Source organism: Rhipicephalus sanguineus, chromosome 9, assembly GCF_013339695.2.
Source record: "Rhipicephalus sanguineus isolate Rsan-2018 chromosome 9, BIME_Rsan_1.4, whole genome shotgun sequence".
In the NCBI taxonomy this organism is placed as follows: domain Eukaryota; kingdom Metazoa; phylum Arthropoda; class Arachnida; order Ixodida; family Ixodidae; genus Rhipicephalus; species Rhipicephalus sanguineus.
In genome coordinates, this window is record NC_051184.2 from 148556622 (window position 1) to 148570374 (window position 13753).

Sequence of the window (13753 nt, forward strand, 5' to 3'; positions counted from 1 at the left end):
GTCGCTCTCAATGGGGGAACCTCATGTAGTTAGTTTCATTTCTGAAAGTCGGAGTACACCCCTTTGGCGCAGGCTTGGCGCAGAATCGCAAAATTTTGAGAAAATGTAGCAGGTTGTAGCAGCCAGGGCACTTTGGCGCAGTCTGGCGCAATTGGCGCAGCGGTAGCATCACTGGTGTACAGACGCTTCGTCAAAAACTTTTCACGGATCGCCGAACCACTGATGCTTGTCACGAAGGCTAACGTGGAATTCAGGTGGGAAACGGCGCAAGTGCAAGCATTTCAAGAACTTAAACAACGCCTGCAGACGCCACCCATACTTGCGCATTTCGACGATTGCGCCGATACGGAAATACACACCGACGCAAGCAGCGTAGGACTCGGTGCCATCCTTGTGCAAAAGACTGACGTGCTTGAAAGGGTTATCAGTTATGCTAGCCGGTCACTATCTAATGCAGAAGCCAACTATACCACAACAGAAAAGGAATGCCCTGCCATCATCTGGGCTACGTCAAAGTTTCGCCCCTACCTCTATGGCAGGCCCTTCAAAGTTGTCAGTGACCATCACGCCTTATGTTGGCTAGCCAACTTGAAGGACCCTTCAGGTCGTCTCGCACGATGGAGTCTGAGGCTTCAAGAATTTGACATTACCGTCGTGTACAAGTCCGGACGAAAACACTCTGACGCCGACTGCCTGTCCCGAGCCCCCGTCGACGCGCCGCCGCAACAGGACGACGACGACTGGTTCGTCGGAACTATAAGTGCCGACGACTTCGCCGAAAGGCAACGAGCCAACGCGGAACTGGGGGGCCTCATGGAGTACCTCGAGTGCAAGACTGCCATTGTTCCGAAGGTATTCAAGCGAGCACTGTCGTTGTTTTTCTTATGGAACGGCGTTCTCATGAAGAAGAACTTTTCGGCACTTCGAACCGACTACCTTCTTGTCGTGCCCTCATCATTGCGACCAGAGGTCCTCCAGGCCCTACACGACGACCCGACGGCTGGGCACCTCGGTGTTTCCCGCACGCTCGCCAGAATACAAGAAAAATACTACTGGCCACGCCTTGCTGCCGACGTCGCCCACTACGTTAAGACTTGCTGAGATTGCCAGCGACAGAAGGCACCGCCGACGAGGCCCGCGGGACTTCTGCAGCCAATAGAACCACCTCACCGGCCGTTCCAGCAAATCGGGATGGACCTACTGGGGCCGTTCCCGACGTCGACTTCCGACAACAAGTGGATCGTCATAGCAACTGACTACCTCACCCGCTACGCCGAGACAAAGGCCTTGCCCAAAGGCAGTGCCGCCGAGGTAGCCAAGTTCTTCGTAGAGAACATTGTCTTGCGTCATGGCGCCCAAGAGGTCCTCATCACAGACAGAGGTACCACCTTTACTGCGGACCTAACTCGGGCGATCTTAATATACAGCGAGACGAGCCACCGCCGCACCACCGCCTACCACCCGCAGACCAATGGCCTCACCGAGCGTCTAAATAAGACCATCGCCGACATGCTGGCCACGTACGTAGACGTTGAGCACAAGACGTGGGACGCCGTCCTTCCGTACGTGACCTTCGCTTACAACACGGCCGTCTAAGAAACGACGCAGATGACGCCATACAAGTTGTCTACGGAAGGAGCCCGGCGACGACGCTCGACGCCATGCTACCGAACGTCACCGACGAAGAAAACCTCGACACCGCCGCTTACTTACAACGTGCCGAGGAAGCTCTACAGCTCGCCCGCCTGCGCATCAAGACCCAGCAGCACACCGACAGCCGTCGCTACAATCTTCGACGACGCTTTGTGGAATACCAGCCCGGTGACCATGTCTGGGTCTGGACGCCGATACGCCGACGTGGGCTTAGCGAAAAACTCCTTCGGCGATACTTCGGACCATACAAGGTTCTTCGACGTCTCGGCGCTCTTGACTACGAGGTCATCCCGGACGGCATTACGAACTCCCAGCGATGCCGCGCACGACCTGAAGTCGTTCACGTCGTGCGCCTTAAGCCGTTTTTTGCACGTTAGCGAACCTGGGGACTCTACTTTTACCTTTATTATTGTAATTTATTTATGTATGCACTTGTTTCTTTTTAACACGAAAGTGTTTTATGCCGGGGTCCACCACGGCTCCACTGACGCATTTCCGTCACGGATATGACGTTGTAAAATGTGAAGACTAACATATGGCAAATAAAAAACTAGAAGAAAAAGTTCTGTCACCGGAAGTCGAACTTACGCCCCCTCGATCCCCAGCGCACAGCGCGAAACGACTCCGCCACAGACGGCACGTTCTTAGTTATACTAGCGGCGTGCTATTTATATACACCATTTGCCGGCAGTGGTACTCAGAGATTGGGATACATCAGCGTGTTTTCGTTATCACTAGCAAGAGGGCGTGAAGGGCTCGAAGATCTCGCCTTAAAACTCACGCGTTGAGATGAGCGTGTGCCTCTACAGGGCGTGGTAGCTCCTGCGCGCGCGCTTATCTTGTACGTCTTGCGCTCTCACCCCAAGTTTGCGTTGGAAGCTACAGAGAGCACGAAGGTGCACTTCGCTCACTGCAGCGGCCGCTTTTGTGAAAGGAGCGCGCTGCTCACACAGAAATAAGTTACAACTGTGACAGTTCGCGCTCATACTGTGTGTACTTGTGCGTTCGTTTCGTGCGTCCTCCTTTGTATTTGACCAGCGCGGTTTAACTGTCGAGCTGTGACAGTTGTTAGTTTGCGCTCATCGTGTGTTATGTTCGTTCCGCGCGTCCTTTCTGCTTGAGCAGCGCGTCGCAAGTTTCGAGCTGCTTGCCGTTCTTCGTGTGACATTACAACTTGTTGCTATAGCATTCATTCCTTCGCCCTCGGGGCGAAACAAAGCACAACAAACGCTCAACTATACGTCTGTGAAGTTACGTTTTACTTTCGTGTTATACCAATTCCTATGACAGAGGGATCAGCCATGTTTTTTCTTCTCTCTCTTCTTTGACCTTTCACAAGCATCGGGACGATGCTTTTTCAGAGGGGGGGCAATGCCACGCCCACTTCTTGTTTTATATTATAACGTAGTTCAGCGCAAAAAACAGGCAACAGACGAGTGAGAGGACAAGGACACAGCAAGGACGGTTATCAACGCTCGAGGCTGTCTGCGAAGCAGTGTTCGAGAAGCTTCTCGATTGTAGTAGATCATTTTGTTAAGATTTCGCGCCGCACGCGAATGTTCCAGCTTTATCGAGAGATAACGCCACCACCAGCAATATCGCTGGAAAGTTCGATAGCACCTGTATAAAAGCCGACGCACTTGACCGCTCGTCAGTTGAACGATGGTCGATGCTCTGTTCGACGCTATCAGTGTATTGCTGTAGTTTGACTTTCAGTTTCCCGGCCACAAGTTCGGCCAAATACCGTATTTACCCGCATAATTTGCGCACCCCTAATATTTAGCCAGCTTTGCTAAAAAAAAAAAATATTTACTCGCATATTTTGCGCTCCCCGCCCCGCTCGAGCCAGCTCGCCGGCCTGCGCGCACGGGGAAACTTTGAACGGCCGCGTCGCCGCGTCCCCGCGGCCCTCACCGAGCAGGCGAGCGCAGTCATACACAAGACAGGCCGCCAGTGCGAAGCCCCTTCTTCCGATTACTTCGTTCTACTCTCCGGAAACCGCCGAGACCGTACCAACCGTACCCGAACACCCAAACCTGTTCACGGGTTGTCGGAACTGTTCTAGCGTTCTCCCGCCGTGAGAATGCATGCACGCGACACGGCACGGACTACTTTCTGCATCGGAGGCGTGCGAGGGCCAGTCGCGCCAACATTTCCCCTCGCTGACCCTCCTCGCCTCCTCCTCTGCATCCGTGCTGCGACGCAGCCTTCGTTGATTTCGGAAGTTTAGGTTTCGCGATCAGCCAGTTGCGTTTTCACTGTTCTCTTGCGCTGGGCTACAATAACTATTCGGCAAAATTCAAGCTCACTGTTATAGAATTTGCCTAAGGAAACGGGAACCGTGCCGCAGAAGGGTTCGCTTTTTAATACAAGACCGGGAAGGAGACCGTTCTGAGGATCGACCGAAGCATGGAAAGTTTCCTGCCGTTGAAGAACACCTTTTCAAATATGTGCGAGAGCTTAGGCCCACCGGTATCGCCGTGCCGTGGCACCTCGTTACTCCCAGCATTGTCGCGAAGAGCTTCAAGAAGACGCCTCAACGCACTCGACGGAACCAAGGACGACGCGCTTTGGGAGGGCGGTGACAGCGGCCGCGGCGATGATTCTCAGTCGGACTTCTCAACCAGTGATTCTGACTAGACCGTGCATGACCGAATCTGGCTGGTTAAAGTACGTGCTAATTCTGTTAAAAACCCTTCGTTTGCGCTATAATTTATTTTCTTCTTTAATGTATTACCGTATAAACGCGTGTAAGGGCCGCACTTTTTTTTCAAGAAATGAGGGCCAATTTTCAGGGTGCGGCCCATACACGCGACATTTTCTTTTTTTTAAAGTAAAAACGCACCAGTTAGCGAACGAAGAGCATTTATTGCAGTATACGACATTTCTTGTGACATACGTGCTCAATCGTCGTCACTCGGCGAGTCCTCAGACTTGGAGTCCGAGATGAGATGGTGTGCTGCGAAGCGCCGTCACCCCACAGGCAGTCATCTTCCGTGCCATCCAAGCTGTTAGATATCCCGGCGACTTTAAAACTTCGGGACACAATGTCCGTCGACACCGAGCTCCACGCAGATAGGATCCACCCAAGTACAATCGCCAAGGCTAATCCCTTGACGCGCAGCATGTCCATTGTGAGTGCAAGACCATCATTCCGCACTTCAGTCACATAGCGGAGCAAGTCTTCTTCCAAATTGGGAAACTTGCACTGCTCTCCTCGGAAAGCGCGCTTAGTGCTGTTGGTGTTTCGCAAGGCTTCTTTTTGAGCACACCAACGTCGAACACACTTCTCGTCAACGTCGAATTTTCTGCCGGCGGCACGTTTCCCATGCTCGAGAGCATACTCGATCACTTTGAACTTATAGCCAGCAGTGTAGTTATTCAGGTACTTGCCCATCTTGCCAAAACGTGAACGCCGTGTAGAAAAGAAGCTAGCACGAAGGTCATCAAACAGTGCAGAAAACGACAGCAAATGGCTGGCTGAACTGCACTACAGTGGCTAGAATGGGGAAGTGTGACGACCGGCGAGCGGTTACTATGGGAGGCGCTGAAGACTGAGGAGAGGGAACCGCGTGGGGGCGCTCGCTCCCGCATTCACGTCGCTGAAGCTCCGCCGTGCCGAAAAGCCTGCTGTTTCTCTTTATTGGATGACATGTGCGTGTGGTTAATTTTACGGATCTGCGCGCAATGTTCGCCCCCCGTCCTTTGTAGCCATGCTGGGGAGGCAGAGTCACTGTGTTGTGCCTGGGTGTACGGCAGGCTTTACGTCTAATAAGACTAAACTGTCATTGTTTAGTGTACCGAAGGACCCAGCCTTGCTCGCACAGTGGCAACGCGCTGTTCCTCGCGCCGACAACAACTGGAATAAAATTGTGCAGTGTACGGACTCCACTTCGACGGCAGGTTCATTTCTAGATACTTTGAACGCACTGTGAATGGTGAGCTCATCCGAATTGACAGAACCAGGCCTGTGCTGCTTCCGGCCGCAGTGCCAACTCAGTTTACCACCGGAGAGAAAGCGCCCTAGAAGCATAGGCGTGCGCACAGGGGGAGAGCAGGGGGGGGGGGCGCGGCCGCCCCCCATAATTACCTAAGAGGGGGGCGCAATATGTGCCCCGTACATTGACCGTTCTAGTCACCTAAGAAAGAGGGGAGCCGCAAAATCTACCCCATACATTGACTTAGTAGGGTGGGGGGGGGGCTGCGATGAACCTTCGTCCCCCCCCCCCCCCTGATGGGGTATCTGCGCACACCTATGCCTAGAAGGACTTAGCAGTATGCCCCACCGAGGAAGAAACGTGCACAAGAAGCTGTCTCATCAGTAAGTGCTGAGAATACAATCGACAGTGTTGACATGTACAGCAATTCGTGAATGCCGTTTGACAATCTCGCCTATACCGTCGCCCTCGTGGGGGAAACACACGTTCTGTGTATCTCCTCTAATTGTTGGTTACAGCATGTGTGAACCCGGAAAAGACAAAAGCATCCTGTTCGCCAGGAAGTTGGCTGTTTTCACACAAGAAGAAACCGTGGTGAAGCAAGTGTTTGTGAAAGGAGTGCAGATATACTGCACGATGCGTGCGACGACCCTGCGTTAGGGCAGGTAGACGCTCTAAGTGTGTGCTCAGAGGCTGGAACTCTTGAAGAATTTCCGTTTGCCATCGGCAACAAGAGATACGCGGTCACTGGTAACGTAATATCCAGTTCAAAATGCCAGGGAACTGCACAAGAGAAAAAAAAACAATGCGTTTCGTGCAAGCATCTCAGGAAAGGCGTCCTTAATGAAAGATCTGCGCGGAAACAACGCAGCCTGACTCGAGCTGTTCGTATATCATTAAGGAGGAGGGCACGAACACACGCTCTTAAAAGATTAAGAGCCAAGCTTTCGCGGTATCAAGATACTATGCAGAAACTGAAACAGCAAAGTGAGGAGCTCGAAGAAAACGTCCTTGAAAGCCGACTAAAAGATCTCACACCCAAACAAAAGCTTGCCATCATGCAGTGTTTTCAGGGTGCACGACGTAAGTCGGCAAAGGAAATGAAGTACAACCCAGATTGGTTAATTGAATGCATGATAATGCGAATGAAGAGCCCTCGGCTGCTTTATCATCTGGTTGGTTAGGCGAGAGCCTAACCAATCAGATAATAAAGTTTTTTTTTCATAACGCGCCTCCACTTTTACACGAAGTCGCTTAACATGGAACGTGCATCTACCCGTGAGAGGAAAAAAAAACATCTGAAGCTTAGCCGTCTGACATAAACATTCAGGCCACATGACTGCTCTCTAACCTGTGCATCTGTGTGTTTTTCTGTTGTGTTTGGACAAGTATACAATAAAGTGTATTACAATAAACAATAATTCAATGAAGTGTCCACACTCTTTTTTTCATTAAGAGTCGTTTAATAAATCCAAGGGCGAAATAAACTATTGTAATTGCAAGAATCCAACATCCTGTTGATCGCGTTTAGCTGAGGGCATTCCGCATCCGTGCAAGCTTCTGCGATCTGTTCACGTCATCGTAGCTTTACATATCAATGAGCGACAACGAGCTACAATATGCAAAGTGTGTAGCCACACTAGCGGAAAAAAAACGCGAAGTGGAATAACGAAATGCGGCGATACGCAGCCTTGGCAACGCTTCTGCTTCGAGCGCGCGACGTGAATACGGGCCGCAGCGCCATCTATCTTGTTCCCTGCAAAGCGGCACGACCGAGCGGGCGCGCTCATCACACTTCCCCATTCTAGCCACTGTAACTGCACAAACCGAACGCAAACGCCATTGCAAAGTTGGTGATGCTAATGCCGATATGGATAGCGCCGATAGCGCGTTTGTATAGAGATGTGAGAAGCTAAAGATAAAATCATGCTTTAAATTTTAGTTGGCGGGTCTATGAATACTAATAGAAAAGTTAAAATTTTTAGCCCACTTCACGAACATCTTAACACGAATAAAATTAAAAAAAATATATATATATATACTCTCTGGTGACGATGATGATGGTTGCATTTCCTTGCGCCATCTATCGAGTACATCTAGAAGCTTACGCGCGCGCGCATTTTGAATACGTATTGGTTGAGGAAAGTGTGGATGCGGCCCTTGCGCGGATTTTTTTTTTTTAGAATATGCACTTAAAAGAAAAAGACGGGATGCGGCACTTCAAAAAAAAAAAAAAAAACGGGGTGCGGCCCTTACACGCGTTTATACGGTATATCGCGCGCGTTAGGACTATATATTGTGCGTTATTTCAGATGTGCTCGTGAAATCTCCGCGCAATTTGCGCACCCCCTTTTTGGAGCTCCAAATTCGCGAAAAAAAGTGCGCAAATTATGCGAGTAAATACGGTAAACAGTTTCATCTCGGACGTGCTGACTGCTGTCTTCATCGACGTCACGACCACGTGACAATATGTTACCATGTCTTTTATGTTACCATGCCTTGATAAGGTGCTGCAATCAGTGAAGTCTTGACATGTCAGAGCTCACCTTTTCGCCTGTGTCGCTGACTGCTGCCGCAGAGCAGTGGTGGTCACTTCCTCCGAGATCTGGTTGAGTGGCGAGTTGGGCTTCACCCGGATGCCATAGTAGTGGTACTTGGAGTTGCCCCTGCATCAAAGATGGCAGGCATTGAGCCTTCCAAATGCGCTTATACAGTCGAGCCCAGTGATATTACACTCAGGTGTTCAGGAAATTATTCTTTTTGCATCAGGGAGTGCAAATACCCCTTTGAATGTCACACATAAAAGTACTACAGGTGCACTGTCTCTTTTGTGTCGGTGGGGAGATGCTGTATGTTGAACGAAGCCTGGCTGCCCTTTCCTCTGATCCAGAGTGGCTGGCAGACATTGAAGTGCCACACCAGTGAACGCGATGCATAGCAAAACAGGAGCTGAGAAAAGCCAAGGGCAGCAACTGCAGGAAAGAAAAGGATTAACTTTGCTAAAACGGCTGCTTGGGCGAGTTGGTTCATGATTACGATAGATTTACCAGCGCAAAAAAGACGGAACATTTAGGAAGGACACACACACACAGCGATGACACACACACATCAGCGCTGTGTGTGTGTGCCCTTCCTAAATGTTCCGTCTTTTTTGTGCTGGTAAATCTATCTAAAAGAAAAGGCAGCGTCTCCTGCGCCGCGCTGTGCACTAGCCGATCCCACACAGAACTAGCTCCTGCACCGCACGGAAGTGACGTCACCTCATTAAAATAAACTTAAAACAACTCGAATGGACAGATTATTACTTTATAATGCGTTAAACCTACAGAAATATTAAACAAAAAGTGTTTGACGAGTTAGTTAATATACATTTATTAATTAATGACATATCGCAACCACCTTAAATCCAGGGGTGCTGCGAAAGGTAACAGCGGTAATAGTGGCAAACATGGTAGCCGCGAGAAGATCGATGTTTCTCTGGTTTCTCACTATGATGTGCGGATTGTTGCGTTGTTGTACTGCATTTTCTAATTTGCGATGTAAAAACGTGGTGTTGTCGAGGGCGAGAGTGTCCTTGCAACCGAGTACCTCATTTTGCTTGTCGTGAAGGGTAAGGTTGACGATGAAATAAATGTTGTTGCACAGTTCGTGTGAACGTCCGGACGCACAACAAATCCCAGTGCGGCTGCGAATATTCACACTAGGGGTGTGTGAATATTCGAAATTTCGAATATTTTTCGAATAGTGTTTGCTACTCGATTCGATTCGCACTAGAATTTTACTATTCGAACTATTCTAACTTCCCAAAAACAAATACAGGTCGATTCCACGAAAGATCGAAAAAGGGTGTATATTTGATGTTTCCGATTTTCCTGATAATTTTGTATGTTGTGCACATATGACTGCACAGCACGAAATCGCAGTTCGTTTTCAAATAAAAAATTTTTTCAACACAGGAAAATTCGACAAGTGTCGCCGGTTGACGACGACCATTTTACGAAGGGTGCGTTTTCGTAACTTCGGAACCATGCTGGCAGCTACTCAAGCTATATATTACAAATATCTTTCTTTTTAGCGGAAGTAGAAGTAAAGAGGAAATAGCTCTTATCGTTTCATAGAATTCTGAGCAAATTATGTATTTTTAAAAATTCACGAAAAACGCTGCGTTTTTGAAAATTAGTCAAATTTGGGACGCTATGGCTACTTCTGTGAACATCTTAGCTTGTTCATATTTGCAGTATGAATAGGCCTTTATGTGAATAATGAACCTCTGCATTTGTATTTCTCTAATAATTTTCGAAGTAGTAAATTTTCATGCTCGAAACACCAAAAAGAGAAAAGTGCTCCTCGATTCAAAAATCTATAATAAAAAAACCCCAATCTCAATTTTATTCAAAGTCCCCCAAAATGTTGAATCGAGGAGCACTTTTCTCTTTTTGGTGTTTCGAGCATGAAAATTTACTACTTTGAAAATTATTAGAGAAATACAAATGCAGAGGTTCATTATTCACATAAAGGCCTATTCATACTGCAAATATGATCAAGCTAAGATGTTCACAGAAGTAGCCATAGCGTCCCAAATTTGACTGATTTTCAAAAACGCAGCGTTTTTCGTGAATTTTTAAAAATACATAATTTGCTAAGAATTCTATGAGATGATAAGAGCTATTTCCTCTTTACTTCTACTTCCGCTAAAAAGAAAGATATTTGTAATATATAGCTTGAGTAGCTGCCAGCATGGTTCCGAAGTTACGAAAACGCACCCTTCGTAAAATGGTCGTCGTCAACCGGCGACACTTGTCGAATTTTCCTGTGCTGAAAAAATTTTTTATTTGAAAACGAACTGCGATTTCGTGCTGTGCAGTCATATGTGCACAACATACAAAATTATCAGGAAAATCGGAAACATCAAATATACACCCTTTTTCGATCTTTCGTGGAATCGACCTACAGTCAACGTCCGATTGAAAGTGACCCCTTCAAATTTTCAATATGCTTCACCTCATTACACTCTCATATTGCGGCAAAGCTGCCTTTCAAGCTCCGTTACGGTCGAATTTTGCCAAGACACAGTCAACGTCCAATTGAAAGTGGTCCCTAGATTTTCAATGTGCTTCACCTCATCACAACCCCGTATTGCGGCAAAGCTGCCTTTCAACAGACGAGACACAACGTCCGATTGAAAGTGGCCCCTAGATTTTTAATATGCTTCACCTCATCACACCCCCGCAGTGCAGCAAAGCTGCCTTTCAAGCTCCGTTACGGTCGAGCTTAGCAATCTGATGTTGACACAGTCAACATCAGATTGAAAGTGGTCCCTAGATTTTCAATAAGCTTCACCTCATCACACTCCCGTAGTGCGGCAAAGCTGCCTTTCAAGCTCCGCTACGGTCGAACTTTGCCAAGACACAGTCAACGTCTGATTGGAAGTGGTCCCCAGATTTTCAATATGCTTCACCTCATGACACTACGGCATTGCGGCAAAGCTGCCTTTCAAGCTCTGCTACGGTCGCAAATGTACTAACTCAAGAAAACGCTGGTTCCAACATGGAGATGAAAGATGTGGCAGAGGTGGGGGCTCAATTAATGCTGATTTGGACCTGAAGTTTGGGCAGGAAATCCGAAAAATCGGAAGCCGAAGCTTTTTAGCATCCAAAGTTTCAGATTTTCTTGTATATCGACGTCTACGAGGCAGATTTGGAACTCCGGACTTGAAGGGAGCACACCCTTGTCCGCCACATCAGTTGGGCTTCCACAGAAGTTGAAACAGGAGGAGAGGCTGAGGAAATGGCATCTTTGCCTATCACGTGTAAAGTGTTGTCGGCAACACTTTGGTTGCATCAAATCATGTACGTAAATACAATTCGGCCTCTACATTGCCTCATTCTTGATAAGACAACTATGAAACACCACCTCGCCAGCATTTCATCAACCTAGCGAAAAGAAGCACTTTCATATTGCTTTCTCATAAGAATATGCTTAGGAATCCTCTCTAACTTTTTCTGCAATTTCGCTTTGAAGTATTCCAAAAATATTCTAGGAATATTAGAGAAATATTCGAAAAATATTCGATTCGCACTCACACTTCAATATTCGAATTCGCTTCGCACCCAAAATTTTGCTATTCGCACAGCGCTAGTTTTTACTAAGCCTGTGATCTCCGATCGTCAATGCTCCTGCACTGCAGGTTTTTCGCAAAGTGCGAACATGTACCGGCTGTTATCATCCGTTGCTAGGTAAATCGTGCTGTGCTGTCACCGGACGTGTTATTCAGCAAGGCAGACAAACTGTGTGGCACGGTTTTGTAAGTATGTGGGCTAACGCAGTCGGCTGTTGCCACTGGGCATCGCTTATCAAGTGCTGATCGCCTAGAGTACAGTGTAGACTAGAGCATCACGACGACACATCAGTCCAAAGGTTTCACAGCGCATACAACGAGGACGAGCAAAGACGAGACACACACAGCGCTGAACTTACAACTGGCTTTTTATTTTCCTGCCACGGCAATATATATGCGCATTTTTACAGGAAAAAAAGGAAGGACAGAGCAGACGAGGTATACAAAATCAGTCAAAGGAACAGCAACCCATTATCGATCTCACATGTTTTGAGATAAAAATTCACTTTCCTTGCTCGAAAGAGCAAGCGACACAACACTGATACACTTTTCACCACGTTTCAAAATTTCCTGGGCTTCTATGATTCCGCGCGCTATCCTATTTTTGTTTCTCGCGGGCACACGTGTGTGATCGAAAAGAGGCCGGCATCCACAATCCCGACAATGAATTCCTAAATGCCCACTGAAAGCCCTGTCTACATTGTACCGGTGTTCCTTACGACGTTCATTAAGGCACCTTCCGGTCTGCCCGACATATTCACTGTGACAAGATAGCGGAATACAATACACGACGCTATCTTCACACGGGACGAACCTATCTTTATGCTTGGTGGTGCACATTTTTCGAGGTCTTGCTTCAGAATTCACCTGACGGCACATTGTAAGAAACTTGGCGGGGGGCTGAAAAAACAACGTTTACACCAGCTCGCTTGCCAACCCGCTTTATGTTGTGGCTAATTTGATGCAGGTAGATTAAGGGGGTAACAGCGCGAACACACACCCACAAGAGAGGGTGTGTGTTCGCGCTGTTACCCCCTTAATCTACAATATGAACCAACTCGCCCAAGAAGAAGTATTAATGAAATTGATGCAGGTACGGGATTACTGCGACTTTTTCTCGCACTTGCGTTGCCTCACCGGATATTGCAGTAGAACGACTAGAATTCTTGATAGTTTTTAAAGTTTTTTCGCCACGGACCTTAATACATCGCGAGAGTAGCCTGCACATTCTAAGCGCTCGACTTGTTTGGTGAAACTGGATGACACAGTGTGGGCACAGGATTTTGTCAGTGCATTCTTAAGGCACAAACCGGCAATGCTTCTTTTTACCAGCTTGGAGTGAGCTGAATTGAAGGGTAGTATGGCCTTACTACCTCGCGGGGCGTAGGAGCAACAAACATGTGACGCCATGAAGTGCAATTCAAGGTCTAGGAATCTTAGCCGGTCATCTCGTGGGCATTCTATAGTGACATCAAGATGCCGTAGGCATTCACTGAACAACCCCACAGCTTCTGTGACATTTTCATCAAAAGAACCGTTTTCAGGGTCTAAAAACAACAAATAATCATCTAGTACATATCGAAAAATTCTGCATACTTCTGAATTGTCATTGCGCGCTTGGAGCAGTCTGTCGCACTGTGCTAAAAACAGGTCGCTCAACAAAGGTGCTAGGCATGACCCTATACATACACCGTTTTTCTGGATATACGTAACATCTTTTAGAGACACAAAGGATCATTTTAGATATGTGCTTAGCAGTTCTAGGAACCCACTAGCTGTCATCCCGGTAGTGTTTTGGAATGCCACGACACCATGTTTGTCAATACAGTAGACTCTCAATAAACGAAACTCTCTTAAATGAAATTGCTGCTTAAATGGAACAACTGCCTCTAACATGATTGGTTTTGTGCTTGAATTCTGCACCCCTTTTCATCTTTCAGTAAACGAAACTCCTGTTAAATGAAACATATTTTCATGGTCCCTTCAGCTTTCGTTTAACAGGAGTCTACTGTATATTGCTCAATACAAAGAAGTAGGGCATCCT

At 47.6% G+C, this 13753-nt stretch overlaps 1 protein-coding gene across 4 annotated transcripts in view; it reads right to left on the bottom strand.

Moving 5' to 3' along the window:
- LOC119404002 (DNA-binding protein RFX2) overlaps positions 1 to 13753 on the bottom strand; it is a 478787-nt gene that overhangs the window by 203106 nt on the left and 261928 nt on the right. For all 4 annotated transcript variants that reach the window (XM_037670630.2, XM_037670633.2, XM_037670631.2 and 1 more), the window contains one exon: positions 8138 to 8257. In XM_037670630.2, the coding sequence (XP_037526558.1) occupies positions 8138 to 8257 (120 nt within the window). The remainder of the gene's footprint in view (positions 1 to 8137; positions 8258 to 13753) is intronic.